Consider the following 22,225-nt stretch of genomic DNA (forward strand, 5'->3'; position numbering starts at 1 on the left):
GGGAAAGTCACTGTCTGTGGTGAAGAAGAAAGGGAAGCAGGGTAAAGGTGGCGAGATACGGAGTCAAAACTAAAGAAAAGAAAGGAAGGGAGTCACGGTAGAGCAGAATTGGGGGCGGGTGTGAATAGAGTTGAGACCACAAAGCGGGCAATGAAATAAAGAAACCAGTTGGGGGGGTGCGATGTGGAGAGTTGAAGGCTGAAAGACCTAGCGAGCGAGGAGTTGCAGCGCCGCTGATGGGCGGGGGTGTGAAACGGGGCGCGGATGACAGCCTGGCAGAGTTCAGGGGTCCTTGGTAGGTGCAGGGGTCGCGGAGGGCCCAGGACGGTCCCCCACTTCTCTGCTGCTTCCCCATCCTCCCCGCCGAGGCAGTGGTGGGGGGAGCCCTCCGGAGCGGTGCCGAAGCAGCCAGGCTCCGCCCGCCGCCGCCTCCGCGGCAGCCAGGGAGGATTCCTGTCCTAATATGGAGCTGGGATTCCCCCGGCCCCGCCCCCGCCCCCTGGCCGGCGCGGAGACGCAGGCTGGCAAGCCGGTGGGGGGAACCGCTCGCTTCGGGGGCTGGCAGCGGGGGAAGGGATGCCTCTGTGCCGACCCAGATCCTCACCGTGCCCTCGTTCCTGCCTCAGTTTCCTCGGTCAGTGGCCGAGGTTCATTAATTGACAGGGTAACGAAGAATCAGTGCAGACTTTAGCGTTGGTGTTCCTATTCTGGACTGTGGAAAATAGGACCAAGGCCAAATTCAGCTAGTCCCTCTCCCCCAGGACCCCCTTTCCATCCCATCCTAGGACGTAGGCCCCCAGGTAACTCCCCGCGCTAAATCGCTAAGACCTGGGTTTGAGAAGGGGAAAAGAGGATTTGATCTTTGTTAAGTGGCCAAGGGAATCCCGGATTGAGTAGTCCCCAGAGAGAAATCTTAGCTGTGACCTGTTCCATAGAGGCTAAGGAAGAGCCTTCTTCCCCTCATGCCGACATGACCTTTGTTCGGTCAATATCCAGAGGCGATTTGTGGACCATCCTTATCTCAGAAAAATCCATGTCAGAACCAGCCCCTCCCTGCCCTTACAGACTCTGCTGCCAGGGACTTCAGGCCTTGCCCTGTTGCTTCCTTCAGTTGGACACATTTGGACGCCTGGGTCCCCTACCCCCTTTCAGGCCTTCCCAAAGCAGCTCCTGTTCTGCTCAGCTCAAGCCAGCAGCGGCCCCCTCCGCAGCCTCCTTTCTCCCCCTCCTCCTGGTCCCCCTCCCGCTCCCGTTCTACGTCACGAGATGACGTCGGAGGCTGGGGAGGGAGGAGGAGCGCCCCCCCTCCCCAGCCAGTGGCTCCCGCTGCAGCTTGTTTAGCCCAGCCTCCCATTTTCCCGCCCCCCCCGGCTCTAAAGCGAACCCCCCACGCCCGGCAGGAGCTATAAAAGGCGGAACGAGGCAGGCAAGGGGGGCAGCTCAGCCGAGCGGAGCCCAGGAGAGGAGAGAGAGAGAGAGCCTGAGCGAGAGACGGGAAAGCAAGGAGGAGGAAGCCACCGGCGCTTTGGGACAGGAACGCAGGTGTCGGGGCGCCTGAGCTGGAGCTCTGCAGCCGGCAGTCATGTATCGCTCCACCAAGGGCGCCTCCAAGGCGCGCCGCGACCAGATCAACGCTGAGATCCGGAACCTCAAGGAGCTGCTGCCGCTGGCCGAGGCGGACAAGGTCCGGCTGTCCTACCTGCACATCATGAGTCTTGCCTGCATCTACACTCGCAAAGGCGTCTTCTTCGCTGGAGGTGAGCATCTGGGGCTGCTGGAGACCCGCGCTGGCGGGCACCAGGGACAGTGGGGCTGAGGGAACAGTCTGGGACTGCTGCATGTCTAGGGCAGCGTGTTGCCAAGCTGAGGAGAGAAGAATTTGGAACTCAGGACTTTCTTATTTTCCTCCTGAGCTCTATAGAGCTCACCTTGGTTCTGGATGAGGGTTAGAGAGCCGGGATGCTCTCCCTGGTGCCAGACTTCTGGGAGGAGAGGAGACAGCACTGAATGGCTCCAGTTCCCAAGAGCGCAGAGGTGCTCCAGGAGCCCGGGAAAGGAAGCCCGGGAAGTTGTTGGAATGGAGCTGCTAAAGCCTGGGGAAGCGCAGCCGCGGCGCGCGGTGCAGGAAGGGCTTTTTCCACCGGTGCTGAAGTACTGTCCGTGGTGCTGAACGCCCGCGTGGTTTGGGAAGCTGTCCGAGGTGCTGAGTGTTTACGTGCCTTAGGGTGCTATCCGCGGTCCTGAAATTCAGGGCTGCCGAGGGGCTAGCAGTGGTTTAGAAATGAATGGGTTCGCTGGCTGGGGCGATCCCAGCAACAGGTTCCCGGGGCCAAGAGCTGCGGGCAGAGGGTCAACAGGTGTGTGCAGAGGCAGGTCTATGAGAAATTCCTCTGGATTCTATGGAACTCAGTCCATGTCTTCTTCACCTCTGTTTTGCCCCCTGCTCTTACCTCCTGACTCACCTATCTTCTTGCCCTGCAGGCACTCCTCTGGCGGGCCCCACAGGGCTTCTCTCAGCTCAAGAGCTTGAAGATATTGTGGCAGCACTGCCTGGCTTCTTGCTTGTGTTCACGGCTGAGGGAAAGCTGTTGTACCTGTCTGACAGCGTGAGCGAGCATCTGGGCCACTCCATGGTGAGTGCTTAGGGTCCTCTCAGTTCAGGCTGGGGTCAGATAGGGGGCAATGAGATTCCTACCTCTCTGGATCTGAAAATTACTGAGGAGGGAGGGATTATCCCTGCAAGAGGCTGAGGGCCAAGCATTGGCTCTTGTTGCCCTCACTAATGGTCATCTCTTCCCTTCCTCCCTCCAGGTGGATCTGGTTGCTCAGGGTGACAGTATCTACGACATCATTGACCCAGCTGACCACCTCACTGTGCGCCAGCAACTCACCCTGCCCTCTGCCCTGGACACTGGTGAGGACCCCCTTCTCCCTTTCTCAGTCTAGTCTCCCTCCTGATACCCAGCTCCTCCCCATCTGCTATCTCTCAGCCACCCATCCTCTTACCAATTGTTCTCTTCACCCACCTAGATCGCCTCTTCCGCTGTCGCTTCAACACCTCCAAATCCCTCAGGCGCCAGAGTGCAGGCAACAAGCTGGTGCTCATTCGAGGCCGATTCCACCCTCACCCTCCTGGGGCCTACTGGGCAGGAAATCCTGTATTCACAGCTTTCTGTGCCCCTCTGGAACCTAGACCCCGCCCTGGCCCTGGGCCCGGCCCTGGCCCTGGCCCTGCCTCACTCTTCTTGGCCATGTTCCAAAGTCGTCATGCCAAGGACCTGACTCTACTGGACATCTCTGAGAGGTAAGCCCAGAGTCCCCAGACCCTAGGAGGAAGGCAGGCCAGAGAGGATGGGACCCCCAGATTCTGGAGTATCAGGGGTAGGGGTGTTGGTGTTTAAGGGGGCAGAGAGCCTGGGAGGGAGTGAGATGTTTGGGTATTAATCAGAGTAAACAGAAAGCTGACCCCACCCTTTCCATCTTCCCAGTGTCCTAATCTACCTGGGCTTTGAGAGAAATGAACTGCTCTGTAAATCATGGTATGGACTGCTGCACCCTGAGGACCTGGCCCATGCTTCTGCACAACACTACCGCCTGTGTGAGTGTCCAGAGAGGCCGGGGGAAGGGTGCAAGACAGGGACTTGGCACGGGCATGGAAGAGAAGGCTAGGAATGGGCTGGGGTCAAAACTGACGTTGGGAAAAGAACAGAAGCCAGCAGTTTTGGATTCTATAGAGTGAGCATTAGGGCGAGGAGTCAAGGTGAGAATACAATTGGAACTGGGGGACTGTGAGTGGTGAGGTCAAGGTGGGGAGCTGAGTGTGGCAGGTTAGGGCAGTCAGAGAAGAGGATGCCAGGGCGACCTCAATTCAGTGAAGAGGTGAACAAGGGAAGAGCTTAGGTGATGTTGCCCAATGGGCATCCTAACTCTGCATCTCTTCTTCCTCCCCAGTGGCTGAGAATGGAGATATTCAGGCAGAAATGGTGGTGAGACTGCAGGCTAAAGCTGGAGGCTGGGCATGGATTTACTGCCTGTTGTATTCAGAATGTCTGGAAGGCCCTATTACTGCCAATAACTACCCAATCAGGTGAGCTGCAAGGCAGGGGCCTGGGGGGCAGCTGAGGTCGGCATGAAGGAGATACAAAGCAGGGACTGCTCTGAGAACGGACACCAAATCCTTACCGGCTGCCTCATCTCTCCTCTCCAGTGACTCGGAAGCCTGGAGCCTCCGCCAGCAGCTGAACTCTGAAGACACCCAGACAAGCTATGTCCTGGGCACCCCCACCATGCTGCCGCCATTCCCTGAGAGCATCCTATCCCAGGAGCAGTGCTCCAACCCCAACCCAGTCTTCACCCCTCGCTTGGGGACTCCCAGAAGCACCACTTTCCCCGGCGCTCCTGAACTAGGTGTTGCTTCAGCATCCGAAGAGCTTTCCCGGCCCCCCAAAGAGCTGGACTTCAGTTACCTGACATTCCCTGCTGGGCCTGAGCCTTCTCTCCAAGCTGATCTGAGCAAGGATTTTGTGTGCACCCCACCCTACACACCTCGCCAGCCAGGAGGCTGTGCCTTCCTCTTCAGCCTCCATGAGCCCTTCCAGACCCATCTGCCCACCCCATCCAGCTCTCTCCAAGAACAGCTGACTCCGAGCACTGCAACCTTCTCAGATCAGTTGACACCCAGCAGTGCAACCTTTCCAGACCCACTAACTAGCCCGCTACGGGGCCAGTTGACCGAAGCCTCGGCCAGAAGCTATGAAGACCAGTTGACTCCCTGCACCTCCACCTTCCCAGACCAGCTGCTGCCCAGCACTGCCACCTTCCCAGAGCCTCTCAGCAGCCCTTCCCAGGAGCAGCTGACTCCTCCCAGCACGGCATTCCAGGCACACCTGAGCAGCCCCAGCCAAACTTTCCCAGAACAGCTGAGCCCCAACTCTACCAAGACTTACTTCGCCCAGGAGGGATGCAGTTTTCTCTATGAGAAGTTGCCCCCAAGTCCTAGCAGCCCTGGTAATGGGGACTGCACTCTCCTGGCCCTGGCTCAGCTCCGGGGTCCCCTTTCTGTGGATGTCCCCCTGATGCCCGAAGGCCTGCTCACACCTGAGGCCTCTCCTGTCAAGCAGAGTTTCTTCCACTATTCTGAGAAGGAGCAAAATGAGATCGACCGTCTCATCCAGCAGATCAGTCAGTTGGCTCAGGGCATGGACAGGCCTTTCTCAGCTGAGGCAGGCACTGGCGGGCTGGAGCCACTTGGAGGGCTGGAGCCCCTGGATTCCAACCTTTCTCTGCCAGGGGCTGGCCCCCCTGTCCTCAGCCTGGACTTAAAACCCTGGAGATGCCAGGAGCCGGACTTCCTGGCTGACCCTGATGACATATTCCTGGAAGAGACGCCTGTGGAAGACATCTTCATGGATCTTTCCACCTCAGCCCCCAATGGGGAGTGGGGTTCAGAGGGTCCTGAGGCAGCGGGCCCAGGAGGGGCCCTGTCACCTTGCAACAACCTGTCCCCAGAAGACCACAGCTTCCTGGAGGACCTGGCCACATACGAAACCGCCTTTGAGACAGGTGTCTCAGCATTCCCCTATGATGGGTTTACTGATGAGTTGCATCAACTCCAGAGCCAAGTTCAAGACAGCTTCCATGAAGGTGAGTGCAGCCAAAATACTCAAGAACTCTACTCCCTGTTCTACCAATAAGATGCTAGCTGCCATTAGTTGGGTCAGTTCCCCTTTCTGTACCTCAGTTTTATTAATGGGATGACATCACTTGCTGCCCAGGGTAGCAGTGAGGAAAAGTGCAAATGAAAAACTTAAGATGAAGGTTCTGGACAAGTAGGCATGGGGACAGGGCTTGGGAAGGTAGAATAGAATGCTACAGACTCAAGAGGTAGTGGTTTGTGCTTCTTAACCCTGTGAGGGAACTAGATCAGTTATCCCCATCCTATTTTGCGGATGAAGGCAATCTAGGTCCCAGAGTTAAAGAAACTTGACTAAGGTCACATAGCAAATTGATAGAAGAGGATTAGAGCTGTAGCCCAGTATTCTTGCCCCCTAAAGGGGATACAGAGCAAGGGTTTATAGGGGTTGGGGAAAGAAAGAAAGTGGGACTTAACCCCTGGCTCCATGGTGGGCTCCCTGCTTATGGCCCAGACTTTCTAGAAGTACAGCCATAGTGTCACTCCATCTGTCCAAATTGTCCCCCTATCTGCTGAGCCTCCAGTGATCATTCAGCTGTTGGGCCAACACTGCACCACATCCTCACCCATGGACCCTCTACACTAACAGGCCTCCCTGACTGTCTTCTCTGTCTCTCTCTGCAGATGGAAGTGGAGGGGAACCAACGTTTTGAATAAGTCTGTGACTTAACGTCGTCAAGTATGGCATATTGTCATCAAGACGTGGAGCCGCTCTCCACCACCCCGAGACTGTTGGGGGGACTCTGGGGGCCAGAGGGGGGTGTATCTGATTCCCCAGGCCCTGAAGGATTTGGGGGGGAGGTGGGAGGGCACGGGAGGGGAGCTTCTTTTTAAAATCCAGAGACTTCGAGCGATCCCAGTTTCCATTTCAATCCGTATTCACTCGTAGTGAGTTTCCTTGAATGGGATTTCAAGCGGAGAACGGGGGAGTCTCACTTCCCCCGCCCCGCGCTGCCCCATGGGCCCGGGCCAGTTCTCCACTCCTAGGGGCCAAGCCACCCCTGGGCCTTGGTGGGGGAAAGGCACGGCCCACCCGGGCCAGCCTGTGCCCCGAGGGGCTCTTGACACCCACGTAGAATTCTCTACACACCAGTAACGGGATTTCAATTCCGATGGACTCGGCTGCCCTGGCGGCCCTTCCTGTGACTTTTGCGCCCCGCGCCTGGGGTGGGGGGCGCGAAGAGACGCTACGTTCCTTTCCGATGGAGGAAGGCAGACCTGCCGTCACACGCATGCTGGCACGAGTGCGTGTACCTGGTGCAGGACTCACCCAGCCGCCAGACCGCCTGGGCCTGCCCAAATGGCCACCTCGTGGTACTGCGGTGACTTTGTAGCCAACTTTATAATAAAGTCCAGTTTGCCTTTTTGGTACCCCTGGTGTCATGCACTGTGGTGAACAGGGAAGGGTGGGGGGCCCGGACAGAAGCCTGGAGTCAGTATGTCAGGGTTAGACCCACCTACAGCCCTGGGACTTCTTCATTCACTCACCCATCCATTCGTTCACCCAACATCTGAGTATGTAGTGTGGGCTCAGTGTGCTAGATGCTGGGGTGTTGGGAGCTGGATGCCACCTCATGTCTTCTAGGTGCTCAGTGTCCACCACTAGAGAATGTTGGAGCGGCCCTCTCCCTGATCCAGGCCTGCGGCGCTTACAGCGTGGGAGGGAGCAGAAGGGTCTGGGGAGGGGTAAGGGGCTTCTTCTCAGCATTGGTCCTCGAGATGGATTTGAAGCTTCTGGACATGAGTGCTTTTCTTCAGCCTGGTCCTGCAGGGAAGGAACTTTCCTTTAGGACCCTGGATACTCTTCCTGGAAATTAAGCCACCTCCAATAGCCCTGCTAAGGGGCCTTCAGCTGACAAACTCTCTTATATCCCTTGTTCACGGCAATAAAGCCTCTCAGGCAGGTGGAGTAGCCCCATTTCACTGGTGAGGAAACTGAGGAATACAAATGAAAAGTGATTTGCCCCCACAGTTAGTGGGAGGCACAGTTGGGCAACACACTCTGTCCAAGCCCTAGGCTGTGTCCTCTGCCCCAAATCCCATGAACCAGGCATCTCAGTGATCCCATCCAAGATTACCCAAGAAGGTAGGCTTGGGCTGGGGCAGAGGCCTCTCACCCACAGTGTGGGGTAAGGAGCTCCCTCCTTTTCGCCCTCCAGGTCTTTGAATTACAGCAAGTCCCAAAATTCTGAGCAGAATATAACTTAGTGGGTCGAGAGAAAAAGTTTCCAGAAATAGTGCTTTTTCTCCAAGCTTGAGGGCCCAAAAGGGTATGGGCAGGATATGGGGGAGGATGAAAATTAGAAGACAGAAAGACCTGAATTCAAATGTTGGCCCCAAGTGAATGGACTCCTAAGCTCATATACCTGGTAACAGCTGTAGCCATCTGGTGACAGGACATTGGAGCTTCAGAGGCAAAAATAATCAAGCTAGCTCACTCAAGCAGCCTATGTGGGCATATCAAAACAAAGCAAGAAGATAGAACACAGTAAGTAAACATCAAATAAATTAATACAATAACTTATAGATGGCTCAGAGAAAACAGTCAATATCAAATCACATAAAGAAGCAGACCATGATCGCTCCAACAAGCTTCCAAAATGAAGATACTTTCCTGGAACTACCAGAGGTAGAACACAAAAGATTAATATACAGAACTCTTCAGGAGATCAGGCAAAACACAGAACAAACCAAAGAACACACGGATAAAGCCGTGGAGGAAATTAAGATGGTCATTCAAGACCATAATGACAAATTTAATAGGCTGCAAGAATCCATAGAGAGACAGCAATCAGAAATTCAAATGTTGGCCTCAATAATTATTTGCTGAGTGTGACCAGAGCCTCAGGAACTGATCGTAATGGCACTATCTCCCAAAGATCCTGTTAGGATTTGATGGGGTCTCTTTGAAGTGGAAAAGCACAGAATAGACATAAGTTATTACACTGAATTAGAAGCCAGTGGTGATCACGGAGGCTTGGAGGAAGTTTTCTCCTCCACTCCAGGCCCCATATCTTCCCCAGCAAAATACAGGAGCTGGATTCCAGGGTCTGAAAGTACAACACTGACAAGTCTCCTGAACTGCCTCTCATGCCAAGTCCTCCAGCTCTGAGACATGCCCTTGAGAGGTCCCAGGCCCTGTCCCCCTTTTCCACCTTGGATGGGTCAGCAGGGTGAAGTCTTACCCTCTGCCTTCCATGTGCATCTGTTTTCCAGCCTGAACAAAAGAACTGGACTCTAAGTCCCAAGAGGACGCTTGTCTGTCTTAGCTCTGCTCCATCCCTGGCACCAAGTACAGGGGCTGAAAATATGCGACTGAGATGACCATCCCCTAGGATCAGCCAAGGATTTGAGTAGAAAGTCATCCATTTCTACTGCAAACATTTCTTCCTAAGTTCCCCAGAGGGAAAAGGGTTGTAACTTCCAGCACGAAATCTTAAGTAATGATGACAAGACACAGGTGGAGTTCCCTCTAAAAATCTCCCTGGTGGTCATCTAAATCAGGAAAGTGTGATAAACCCTTACAGCCAGGAGGAAACTAAGGAGACAAGAGACAAAATACAATGTGGTGTCCTGGATGAGCTCCTGGGACAGAAAAAGGACACTAGTTTTTTTTTAAAAAACAAACCTAAGGAAACCTGGATAAAGTATATTGTTGTTATTGTTGTGTGCCAGTGAGTAGATTCTGACCCAAAGTGACCCCATGTGACAGAGCAGAACTGCCCCTTAGGGTTTTCTAGGCTGTGGTCTTTACGTGTACAGATCTCCAGGCCTTTGTTCCATGGAGCCTCTAGGTGGGTTCAAACCTCCCACCTTTCACTTAGCAGCCAAGTGCTTAAATGTTGTGCCACCACGGCTCCTTGAATAAAGCGTGAACTTCAGTTAATAATAATTTCTCAGTGTTGATTCATTAATTGCAACGCACGTACCATGCTAATGCAAAAATCACAGGCAAAGATGTTTACCTGTGTTTTATCGACTATACGAAGGCATTCGACTGTGTGGATCCTAACAAATTATGGTTAACATTGTGGAGAACGGGAATTCCAGAACACTTAACTGTGCTCATGAGGTATCTGTACACGGATCAGAAGGCTGTCGTTGGAACAGAACGAGGGGATACTGCATGGTTTCAAGTCAAAAAGCTTAATAAAAAAGTAAAAATAAATAAATAGAAATATATTAGAAGAAAGGAACACCTCACTGGTGTTTAGGGGTGGTAGTGGTGACTGATGGTGTGTGCGTTTGTTTTTAATAATTTATTTTTGTTGTGTTTGTTGAGAACATACACAGCAGTACATACACCAATCCAACAGTTTCTACACGTACAATCCAGTGACACTGATTACATTCTTCAAGCTGTGCAACCACTCTTATCCTCCTTTCCCTAATTGTCCCTCCTCCATTAACATAAACTCACTGCCCCCTAAGGTTCCTGTCTGACCTTCCGGGTTGCTGTTGTCAGTTTAATTCCGTATAGACAGACCTTAAAATGTGTGTGCGTTTTGATGAGAAGGTACCCTGACCTCCAGAACCAGAGATCCCGGCTGCCTGGTACAGCGGGGAGGAAAGAAAAGAAAAAAAAAAAAAAAAAAAAAGGGCCAATGGCGCCACCTGCTGGACAGAAAATATCTGCTTCTGTTCCTCTCCCTGTCTTCCTCCCTGTGGCTCAAAAGAGATGAGTAAATTGAGGCCGAGGGAAAGGAAATGACTTGGTCAATATCCTCTCCTATAGTTCATTGTAGAAGTCGGGTGTCCTGACTCTCAGCCAATGCCCTTTCCACAAACACCAGTTTGCTTCCCTGGGGACAGAATGTAGCAGAAAGGGCTCAAATTTGGGGGTCAGAAAGACTGGGCTCAAGTACTGGCTCTGCCACCTCATTTTTTCATGTGACAAATACTTACAACACCACCTACATATGCCAGGATCTGTGCTGGGTGCTGGGGTTGCAGCAGAGAGCAAGACATACAAACAAGGCCTCTGGGCTTAGAGAGCTGACATTCTAGCTTTGGAGAGAAACACCTTGTTGTTGATTCAGCCCAGGATTCATGGTGACCCCACGCACAACACAACAAAACGCTGCCCAGTCCTGCATCACCCCCATGATTGGTTGCAGGAAGGACTGCTGTGATCCACAGGGTTTTCACCGTCTGATTTTCAGAAATTGATCACCAGGCCTTTCTTTCTAGTCTATCTTAGTCTGAAAGCTCTGCCGAAACCTGTTCATTATCATAGCAACACGCAAGCCTCCACTGACATGCCTGCATGTGAGCTGTATTGGCCGGGGACCAAACCTGGGTCTCCTGCACGGAAGGTGAGAATTCTACCACTAAACCACCAATGCCTTGTGGTTAATAACTAACTGGACAGTATAGCACGTGCGGTAAAGGAAAGAACCAGGGCGTTGTGACACCCCGTGTAACTGGGGAGGCGGGGGCGGGGCTAATTTAGAGTGAGGTGTTAGAAAGCTCTTTCTAAGGAGCTGCATTAGGACCTAAAAGGTAATTAATGGGAAGACTATTCTAGGCTGAAGGAGAAAAAATTTGACCTGTCCAAGGAACAGAAAGGAAATCAGCATGGCTGAATCAAGGCAAGCAAGAGTGAGAGTGATTGGAGAGGAGGAAGACTACACAGGGCCTCTGGACCATGATAAGGAACTTAGATTTGATTTCATGCACAATGGGAATCCATTGAAGGCATTTAAGCAGAGAAATGACATGGTATGATTCACATTTTTAACCATCCCTCTGACAGTTGGGTGTAGGATGAATTGAAGGAGGCAGGAGCGGAAGCAAGAAACCAGTCAGTCTTCTGCAGTGGCCCAGGCAAGAGCGGAGGACAGCCTTCACTGGCGTGGCAACATGTGGATGGAAGGAAGTGACTGGGTTTGGAATACTTTGGACATAGAGTTGATAAGATTTGCTAAAGGATTTAAAGTGAGGGTGAGGAAACGGGATGTGTTTTGTTCTGACTTTAGTAACTGGTGAAGAGTTACCGTTTACTAAGATGAGTTGAAGATCAGAGATTTTGTAGTGTCCTCTGATGCTTGGCAGGACTAATTCCGAGCCTTTCTGTAGGCGGGCACATCCATCTTGCTGTTGTTAGGTACATAGCGACCCCATGTACAACAGAATGAAATATTACCAGGTCCTCTGCCATCCTCACAATCATTGTTATGCTTGAGCCCATTGTTGCAGCCATGTGTCAGTCCGTCTCATCTTAGACCTCAGGAAAACCAGTCGCGGTGGAACCGATGCTGACTCATGGTGACCCCACGTGTGTCAGAGTAGAACTGTACTCCACAGAATTTTCAGCGGATGATTTTTCAGAAGTAAATCACCAGGCCTTTCTTCCAAGGTACCTTTGAGTGGAGTCAAGCCTCTAACCTTTTGGTTAGCAACTGAGCATGTTAACCGCTTGCACCACTCAGGGACTTCTAGAGCTCAAGGAACTTCCATAAATAACTTGTCAAAGTAATTGAGCAGCATATAATCAAAGATAACCAGGCACACAAGGAAGCAAGGCAACATGAGCAAGAACTAGCAAAAACAGACCTGCACAGACTTCACATATTTATCAGCCACTGGTCTTAAAACAACTATGTTTTCATGTTTAAGGAACTAAATTACAAACTCAAGAATATTTGCAGGGAACATGAAACTATAAAAGTGATAAAGCAGACTAGAAAAAGAACCAATAGCATCTCTAGAAATGAAAAATATGAAAGCTGAAATTAAAAACTCAACTGGAAAACTGGAACAGCCACCAAGCCTTTGAGCCATAGCAAGTCTCTTTTTTGTTTTTTGGCTGAAGACAGTAAAACGATGTGCATAGGGGCCTGTCTGCACTTGTTCTGAAGACCAGCTACCTGTGATGTGAATCTTTCCATGTTTCATCTACAAGAGGCCAAGTTTTAATGAAAATACCCAATCCAAAATACAATTTTCTATTTCGGTTACTTAAGCCTCTTGAATGAAAGAAAACAACACTTGAAGTGATGAAAACAAAGAATGAAAAGTGTGTATTTGAAGGAGGAATTGTTGACATATCCTGCCTCTGGACCATCTCCACCTCATGAGCAGTGGCATTTACTTAATCGTGATCACTTATTACACAATGTTTCCATTGTGATGACTAGAAAAAATGAATAAATTGCAAAATTCATATTGGCTCATGACATCATGCTGTTGTTGAGCATCGTCGAGTCATAGCAACCCGAGATGACAGAGCAGAACTGCCCCATCGGGCTTCCTAGGCTGTCATCTTTTCTCCTGCAGAGCTGATGGTGGATTTGAACCATCAACATTTGGGTTGGCAAGCGAGTGCTCAACCGTTGTGCCATCAAGGCTCCTTAAAGATGTTAGAGCCGTGGAAGCACCAAGAGCTAGACGAACTACCATCTCAGGGAAGGAAAAGCCCTGCATGTGTGAGCTAATGATGGCCAGACATCTGCTTCCTTGGCGATGTTTGCTGATTCTGGGGGCCGAAGTCCTCCAGGATGAAGGAAAGGATCTCAGATGCAAACGTGGAACTGTGGGAGGAATGAAAAACACTAGAAAGGGTAAACTTGTGGGTAAATACAAAAGAACATGAACTACCTAAATCAAGAATGGCTCCATTTATCCTCTCCCCACCTTCTGCACTACTTTGCCACACAACTTCTACGTATGTTCCAAAGCCCATGAGAATTAAAATATATAACCATAGCACAAGGCAGGAGACAGGTGATGGAATTAAACTGTTGCTTCCTTCATTGTTTAGGGAGTGATAAAAGTACAACTTAAGAGAGATTTTAGTAAATCAAGGCTGCATACTGAAATCTCCTGTAACCACTAAAATAGAAAATGTAGCTAAGAAGTGATTCAAGGAAATGGGGTAACGAAAAATACTGGCATAATCTAAGAGAACGCAGGAAAGAAGGAATAAAGAACATATAGGACACATAAAATATAGGACACATAGGGAAAAAAAACAACAGCCAGGTGGTAGATAAGCCTCATGGACATTATGATTTAGCAAAATAACTCAGAAACCAAAGACTATATACTGTATTTCATTCACATGAAGTTCAAAAACACTTCAGTGAATTTGGGAAAAACTGGTGATGGGGGACAGGGGTGGGAGCGTGTGATGCTTAAGATTCCGTGTCATCTTGGCTGGGCCATGATTCTCAGTGTTGATACGTGACCACCCCCATGGTGGGATCTGCCGTGAATAGCCAATCAGTTGAAAGGGACTTTCCTTGGCTGTGTGGACTGCATCCGAATATAAGCTGAAGTTCTGGCTTTTGCCTGCTCTGGATCCTGCAGCTGCCTCCTGTTTGTCTGACCTCTGGTTCTTGGGACTTGAGCTAGCAGCTTACCTGCTGACCTTGGGATTTGTCACAGCCTCTGAGCAAGAGCCCTGCTCTCCGACCTGCCCATCTTGGGTTCACCGGCCCCTGCAGCTACACGAATCAGGAAAAACCTTGTGGTCTTGCCTGCCAATCTTGGGATTTGTCGAACTTCACAGCCTGTAAGTGAGAGTTCTGCTCTCCAACCTGCCGATCTTGGGTTTGCCATCCCCTGCGGCTGCATGTCAATCTGTATGCTGAGCAAATAATTCGAGAAGCTGGACTATATGAAGAAGAACAGGGTATCAGGACTGGAGGAAGACTCACTAACAACCTGTGTTATGTAGCTGACACAACCTTGCTTGCTGGAAGTGAAAAGGACCAAAGACCACAGCCTTCAGTATGGGCTGCACCTCAACATAAAGGAAACAAAAATCCTCACAACTGGACCAATAAGCAACGTCATGATAAACGGAGGAAAGATGGAAGTTGTCAAGCATCTCATTTTACTTGGATCCACAATCAACAGCCAGGGAAGCTGCAGCCAAGAAATCAAAAGATGCATTGCTTTGAGTAAATCTGCTGCAAAGGACCTCTTTAAACTGTTGAAAAACAAAGATGTCACCTTGAAGACTAAGGTGTGCCTGACCCAAGCCATGGTATTTTGAATCACATTATACGCATGTGAAAGCTGGACAATGAATAAGGAAGACCGAAAAATTGACGCCTTTGAATTGTGGTGTTGGCGAAGAATATTGAATATACCATGGCCTGCCAAAAGAACGAACAAATCTGTCTTGGAAGAAGTGAACCAGAATGCTCCTTAGAGGCAAGGATGGCGAGACTGTGTCTTACACACTTTGCACATGTTATCAGGAGGGATCAGTCCCTGGAGAAGGACATCATGCTTGGTAAAGTACAGGGTCAGCGGAAAAGAGGAAGACCCTCAACGAGATGGACTGACACAGTGGCTGCAACAATGAGCTCGAGCATAACAACATGATTGTAAGGATGGCACAGGACCGGGCAGTGTTTCTTTCTTTTGTGCACAGAGTCACTATCAGTCGGAACTGACTCAATGGCACCTAACAACAACAAGTGGCTGCGTGAATCAGGAGAAACCTCTATCCTGATCCACCAGCTTGGGACATTACAGCCTCTACAATTGCATGAGCTGTTTCCTTGATATAAATCTCTCTCTATATATATATTTATATGCTTTACTGGTTTTGCTTCTCTAGAGAACCCAGCTTAAGATAGTGATATAAGAACAAAAGGAGACAGGACCCTCGGCAGAGGTGAAGGGGTTTGTCTCTGATGGAACAAGATGTCCACTGCCACAAGCAGGAAGAAGTGGAAGATGGTAGGTCTGTACATGCGATCAAAGTTGAGGGGGCTTTTGTTTCCTCAGTGAAGTATGGGTCTAGGTATGACCCTGGGAAAGTCATTTAACTTTTAGGCCTCACTTTTTTCACCTCTAAAATGGGGGCAATTGTACCTACATGACATGATTCTTGACATTAAAAATGGAGAGGAACTCAGCCATTCCACCTCTCAGAATTTATCCTGAAGGAAATAATCAGAGGGGTACGCTGGGCTCCATTCCATTTTCCCAACTCACCAAGCTCTTCCCTGAACCATCAAGATAGGCTGTTTTGCTGAAGTGACATCCCAAAGTATCAGACTTGAACTAACAATGTTGGCTTCTTGTTCATACAAAGACTGCTCTGGGTACAGGGTTCACTGAGATGGCACAGAGAGACACACAGGGAAGAAGGCCATATGGCCGTGGAGGCAGAGACTGGAGTGATGTATCTACAAGTCAAGGATTACCAGTAACCACCAAGGGCTAGGAGAGAGGCATGAACAGATTCTCCCTCAGAACTTCTAGAAGGAACCAACCCTGCCAACACCTCAATTTTGGACTTCTGGTCTCCTGGACTGTGAGTGAATAAATTTCTGTTGTCATAACCTGCCCAGTGTATAGTAATTTTTTATGGCAGCTCCAGAAAACTGAAACAACACCCTTGGGAAGCCCTCACTGAATTCCCAGGCTTGGTTCCACCCCGCATTGTACCCTCCCAGCCCGACATACATCGCCTTTGTAAGAGCAGTCACAACTGTAACTAATTTTTTGTGTAATTATTTGTTAAATATCCATCTCCCCTGTTAAGCACTGAAGGCTGGCCTGTGTCCATCATGTTTTCTACTGCGTCCTCAGTAGTATCAGCCACCGAGCTCAGTGTCCCTCACAACAGTCACTCAAGAACTTTCTCAAATGACATGCATCACAGGGTTGTTTGCAAAACACCCAGCAGTTGAGGACCAGGGAGATAAATTATGGCCCACCCATAAGAGAGGACACTGAGTGGTTATTAAAATTTGTTTTAGAGAGATAATAATGGAAAAAATGTTCTAAGCAATTGCCAAGTTAAAAGTGGAATACGACAGTATACGCAGCATTGCTCCAATTTGTCTTTTTTTAAAAAGTATTATATGTATAAATTCACACACACAAAGCAAAAAGTACAGAAAAGATACACCAAAGTATCAGCAGGAGCCTCACCTGAGTGGTGGGATTACATGTGGTTTTAATTTTCTTATAGGTGTTTTTCTGTACTTCCCACATCTTCTCAGTGTAAAATGGAGAGCCTAGGACATAACAGGAGTCTCTGGGTGATGCAGCTGGTTAAACACACAACGACTAACCCGAAGGCTGGCGATTTGAACCCACCCAGAGGCACCTCAGAAGACAGTCCTGACGATCTACTTTTGAAAAGTCACAGCCTTGTCATCTCCATGCAGTACAGTGCTACTCTGCACACAAGGGGTTGTCATCAGTCAGAATCAACTCGACAGCAATTTGTTTTTTTGGTTTAGGATTGTGAAATAAAAATTTAAGTTTTGTCTTAGGAAGACTGAGTGTTCTCTCACCCACGACACTAAAGGTCATCTTATTAAATGTTAGAAACTTATGAGCTATATAATCATAAACACATAAATATATAACTGTAATGCCTATAGCTATGCCTTGAACTAAACTAACTTTTAGAGGTTAACTAGTCTTGTTTCACATAATTTTTGTTTAGGTGACCAGGCTCACTAAAACACTTGAAACGTATTCTTCCAGAAAACAACTGAAGATTAATGAAGGTGTCCCGTTTCCAAGACTCCAGAGGTCTTACAGCCACAGCTCGCTGGCCTTGCGACTGTCTCAGTCAGGTTCCTCTGTAAGCTTTGACGCTGCAGCATGTACTGATCTCTCTTAACAGTTTTGTATTCTGACACAATTGTCAACCAATCAAAATTTTTTGTTCAGTTTCCAATGAAATGATACATAAGCACCCTGAAAATCTTACCAGAAGCACTGATTTACTTAGTAATGAGACGCCGCCCAGTTTCAAAGCTGCCTACTAAGCCTACGTAGCAACCTGTTAATGGTTTTCTGAGTTGTTTACTGTTGACGGGGAGTAACAGAAGCTCAGTGAGCATGAATCCTGCATTTCCCCCCGCTCCTCTTCTCCCTGAGAAGATTCTGAGGGGACAAGAATCCCAATGCTCTGAATAATAGGGCCTCCCCGGGATTTCTTCTGCCTTGGTCGGGTCCCTGCTCAAGTTTTGCTTCCCCTGGGGGTCTGCAGTCTTGAACTCCACAATAGTTCATGTCCAGCCAACATCTGACCCAGAGCCAGGGTCAGGAGCTCAGTAGAGGGGCCCGAAGCAGGCCTTGGAGCCTGGAGTGCTGTCTAGTAACCGTGCCTGGGACTGCAAGCTAAATCCCCAAGAGGTCTGTTTCTGTTCAGACAGCAGGTCATCTAGAAGTAAGAAATATTTCTGATGGAAGAAACAAAACAAGCAACATCTGCTGCCCCTGCATCCATGGCGCACCCCCCTCCCCCCGCCTGTTCTCTCACTGCTGAGGAGGGGACAACACAGGATTGGCATCAGAAAAGGCTCGGCTTCTTCTCTTACCCCTGCAGCCACCCCAGAACCTTTGCCGGTTCTCAGCTTATGCATCTGAGAAGCAGCATGAAGACCCCTACTCCCCAGGGCAGCTCAGGTCTAGGTCAACTACCATCTGTACCGGTCCCTTCCCCTGGAGTCCCAAGACAGAGGCCAGTATGGGTGACAAAGATCGTTTATTCAGGCTGGATCCCTTGATCCTCCCATATGTGTAGAAATATATAAAGTCAGGGAAACAGCAGTCAGGCTTGGCGTGACCTCCCTCCCTCATGCCCTTTGGCACAGCCTTCCCAGTCGGCACCCTGCCCAGTGGCCCCCTTCCAAACCCGCGGAGACAGGGGACAGGGGTCACTTCTTGGCAGCTTCTTCCTTGGCTGCCAAATCTGCCTCTTTCTGAGCAGCCAGGAACACGGCTCGCTCTTTCTGGAAAGCTGCCAGCTCCTCTGAACTGAGGCTGCAGGTGCAGAAAAACAGAAGGTAGGTGAACGACCAGTCGCTGGGGAGGGTGGGGTTCACACATACCCCACCACTGTCTCAGTCCAGCCTGCCCATCACTGTCTCCGAGTCCAGCCTGCTCAGCCCCTTCTCCCTTCCTTTACCTCTCAGTCTCATTTCCTTGCTCACTGGTTCCCTTGACTAGGAATGCCATCCACCCATCACCCCCTGCCTTCTTTCCCCTTACCAAGCCCTACTCATTCTTTAAGGCCTTGGTTATATCCTAGTCCAGATTCACTGGCCCCTCCTTTGTGCCCCCAAAGCTTTGTACCATGAGGTCACCGGGCAGTGCATGTATCTCCCCCAGAACAGGGGTCAGATTACTCATCTCTGTATTCCCAATAAAGTCAAGGTTTGAGAAAAGTCACGTCCATTCCTGCTCCACGCTTAACCCCACTCCTCTTGGGAAACAGACAATTCCAGCCCTGGCCTGGCGTGTGATACAGGCAGCAAGAAGCCAGAAGAGTCAACCCTTTACTGCTGCTCAGTGCTGGGTGTCATGGGACAGTACTGCCCTGCTGCTGTTTGGGCCACCTATCATCCTCCTTCAAGCAAACAATGCCTCAGCTCACCAGACGCCCATGAGAAGGCCCCTTTGAGACAATGTGATTTCCTGACAGGTCTGTTTGCCTGGCTTCCCTTGTCCACATCTCCCACTATACACCCATATCACACTGAGCTCCCTTGCCTCAGTCTCTTGCCTTCCAGCCTTCACAGGGATCTTTCTGCTTCTTGGATCATTTTCCCGCAGTCCTTGACCTGGCTGAATTCCCTCCTTTTCCAGGTCTCTGCTTAGATACCTTTCCCACAAGGCCCTCAGTGGCATATTTGGCAAACTCAGGGCCCTCTTCTCTGCTCCTATGATACCCACACTCCCTTTACTCAACACCAACCATCCGGCAGTCCAACACTCCATTTACACATCTGCCACCTCCTGTGAACTGTGAGCTCCTGAGGAGCAGGACCAAGCAAGGCTGCCTTGTTCCTGGCTGTAGTCAATGCCCAGGACAATGTCTAACATACAACAAGTACTTAACAAATACATCCAAGTGAATGAATGAGATTTAGAAGGTGACTCTCATTGTCATGGGTCTGTCGGCTTTGGCCTCCCCTCACAGCCTGCCTCCCCAGGACACTCACTCCTTCACCACCTGGATGCCCAGGGAACGGGCAGAGCCAATGATGGAGCGGACAACAGAAGACAGAGGTACGTCCTGTAGGGCGAAGGCATCATCCTGAGCTTTGACGCGGGCAATCTCATACACGTGCTTCAAAGTCAGCAGCCCTGCCACCTCTTTCCCTGGGAGGAAAGTAAAAGTAGCCCTTCAAGTGTCACTGCTTCCTTCCAGGGACCCCCAGAATCCCAGGTGCCCACCCTGGTCCTCACCTGTGTGCCGGGCCCCCTTCTCAATCCCAGCAGCTGCCTTCAGGAAGTAGGAAACAGTGGGTTGTCCTATCTTGATTTCAAATGTCCTGTCAGGCTTCAAAGAAAGAAGATATATGAGACTATCTCTTCCTGCTTGCCCTGGCCCAAGAAACTTCTAACTTCTGGTCCCGCCTTTCCTCAACTCACCTTCCTATAGACCCAACCACTGTTGTCAAGTTGATTTCAACTCATAGCGACCCTATAGGACAGGGTAGAACTGCCCCATAGGGTTTCCAAGGAGCTCCTGGGGATTCAAACTGCCGACCTTTTGGTTAGCAGCCACAGCTCTTAACCACTAGGCCACCAGGGTTTCAAAAAAGAAAAGGAAAAAAAAAAAACCGTTGCCATTCAAGTTGATTCCAACTCATAGCTACCCTATAGGACAAAGTAGAACACCCCCACAGAGTTTCCAAGGAGCAGCTGGTGGATTCGAACTGCTGACCTTTTGGTTAGCAGCCGAGTTCTTAACCGCTTTGCCACAGAGCTCCCCTCACCTTCCTATTGTGTCCCTCTACCAGACCAGAAAGCCACAAAACATAAATCCGCAGCAAACATTCCTGTCACTTCTATTCCAGGCCCAACTCTGCTCTAGAAGCCCCGGTGAGATGGAGGAGCAGAGAACTTTAACACACAGGGCAGGGAGTGGCCTGGGAAAAGCTATGGTCTAGTCTTCACTGTGTAAATGGAGAAAGTGGGGCCGGAAACAGAAGAGACTTGCCCCAAGTCAAGAGCAGGGTAGCAACCTCAGCTGACCAGCTCCAGGACCAAGGAGGAATAGGGTGGGATGAGAGAGCAACCAACTGTGCACCTTCACAAAAATCTTGGTAGGCAGAGGAATGCCTTCTTTGATGTCCTTTGTCTTCTCGTTGAACTCCTTGCAAAACTGGTTGATGGAAATGCCTTGCTGCGAGGGAAGCACACAGGACAAGAGTGGGTGACAGGGACGGCTTCCTACCACCCACGAGGCTGTGTCCCTTCCCTCCTCCGTCGTCAGTCCACTGGACCCCTTACTCTTTTTTCTGCCCAGATCCAACTACCACTTTGGGTGTCAGGGGATTTGCACACCTCATCCCACTCTATCCTCAAAACAGCCCCCGAAAAGGAGCGTTGAAGAAGCTCAGGTTCGGAAAGGTTATGTCTCGAACACAAGGACATACACCGTGTGAAGCAGAGATGAGCTTCGAACCGAGGTCTCCGTGGCTCCAGAGCGCGCATCCTCCATCTGTGAATTGCCCCTACCCACCCGAACCCCCCATGCCGGGTCCTGCCGCGGTCGAACCTGACCCAGGACGGGGCCCAGAGGGGGCCCGGACATAGCCTGGCCCGCCCGCACAATGATCCGGATCACGCCGCCGGCTTCGGGCTTCCTGAAGGCCCGAGTGGCCCGGCCTAGCTTCGACATGATGCGGGTATCCTGTCTTCAGCCCACCTCACCAGAGAAGCAGGACCGACGCCCTGGGCGCCGCCATCTTGGGCCAGAGGTCAAGGGTCCTCATAGGGTCCTCATCCCTGTACAGACCGACAAACAGCGTTGTTTCAGTCCTTCCCCATGCCAACTATTAAGACAAGGAGGGTGAGAAGAAGGGAAAAGCCTTGATCTTCTGCAGATAGGGAACCCCCTGCGGGAGGAAGATGTGGCAGTCGGCTTCCTTAAAGATTACAGCCTTGGAAACGCTGTAGGGCAGTTCTGCCCTGCTTTTTGAGTTCCTATAAGTAGGAATTGACTCGATGGTAACGAGTTTGGTTTGGTTTTGGTGTCCGCACAGTGGCTCCGCCACACACATTTCTCGACGGTCGTGTACAGGCAGTGCTTCGGACAGCTAAATAGGAGGAGGGCAGAACCTTGATACCCGCACTGCATTGTGGGTATGGTAGTTTCGACCCTCTTATACAAGTCCTGGCGTCTTGGTGGCGCAGTGGTTAAGTGCTCGGCTGCTAACCAAAAGTTCAGTAGTTCCACTCCACCAGCCTCTCCTTGGAAACCCTATGGGGCAGTTCTACGCTGTCGGACAGGGTAGCTATGAGTTGGAATTGACTCCACGGCAACGGGTTTGGTTTGGTTTTTTAGGAGTCCTGCAGATTGCTGTGCGCTGGAGCGCCATCTGCTGGACGTAATGATAATCCTTGGACTTGAAATCAACCTGTTACTGGGTGCCAAGTTGATTTGGACCCACAGCGACCCTATGTGACAAAGTAGAACCGCCCCACAGGGTTTTCTAGGCAGTCATCTTTATGGAAACTGATCGTGTCTTTCTCTCACAGAGTCCCTGGGTGGGTTCTAACCGCCAACTTTTCGGATAACAGCCTAGTGCTTAA

General features: G+C 50.5%; 2 protein-coding genes across 2 annotated transcripts; one reads left to right on the plus strand and one right to left on the minus strand.

Moving 5' to 3' along the window:
• Window positions 1-1,582: 1,582 nt before the first annotated feature.
• NPAS4 (neuronal PAS domain protein 4) lies at window positions 1,583-6,354 on the plus strand. Its single transcript, XM_049890560.1, has 8 exons — window positions 1,583-1,757; window positions 2,482-2,633; window positions 2,812-2,914; window positions 3,031-3,304; window positions 3,489-3,598; window positions 3,952-4,087; window positions 4,208-5,643; window positions 6,317-6,354. Exons 1-8 carry the CDS (start codon window positions 1,583-1,585, stop codon window positions 6,343-6,345), a joined length of 2,415 nt encoding a protein of 804 aa, XP_049746517.1. The 3' UTR covers window positions 6,346-6,354.
• Window positions 6,355-18,152: 11,798 nt separating this feature from the next.
• On the minus strand, window positions 18,153-21,403 carry MRPL11 (mitochondrial ribosomal protein L11). Its single transcript, XM_049889962.1, has 5 exons — window positions 21,189-21,403; window positions 20,718-20,813; window positions 19,871-19,964; window positions 19,624-19,783; window positions 18,153-18,442 (listed from the first exon to the last, which is right to left on the minus strand). Exons 1-5 carry the CDS (start codon window positions 21,309-21,311, stop codon window positions 18,337-18,339), a joined length of 579 nt encoding a protein of 192 aa, XP_049745919.1. The 5' UTR covers window positions 21,312-21,403; the 3' UTR covers window positions 18,153-18,336.
• Window positions 21,404-22,225: the final 822 nt, after the last annotated feature.

Source organism: Elephas maximus, chromosome 7 (genome assembly GCF_024166365.1).
Source record: "Elephas maximus indicus isolate mEleMax1 chromosome 7, mEleMax1 primary haplotype, whole genome shotgun sequence".
NCBI lineage: Eukaryota > Metazoa > Chordata > Mammalia > Proboscidea > Elephantidae > Elephas > Elephas maximus.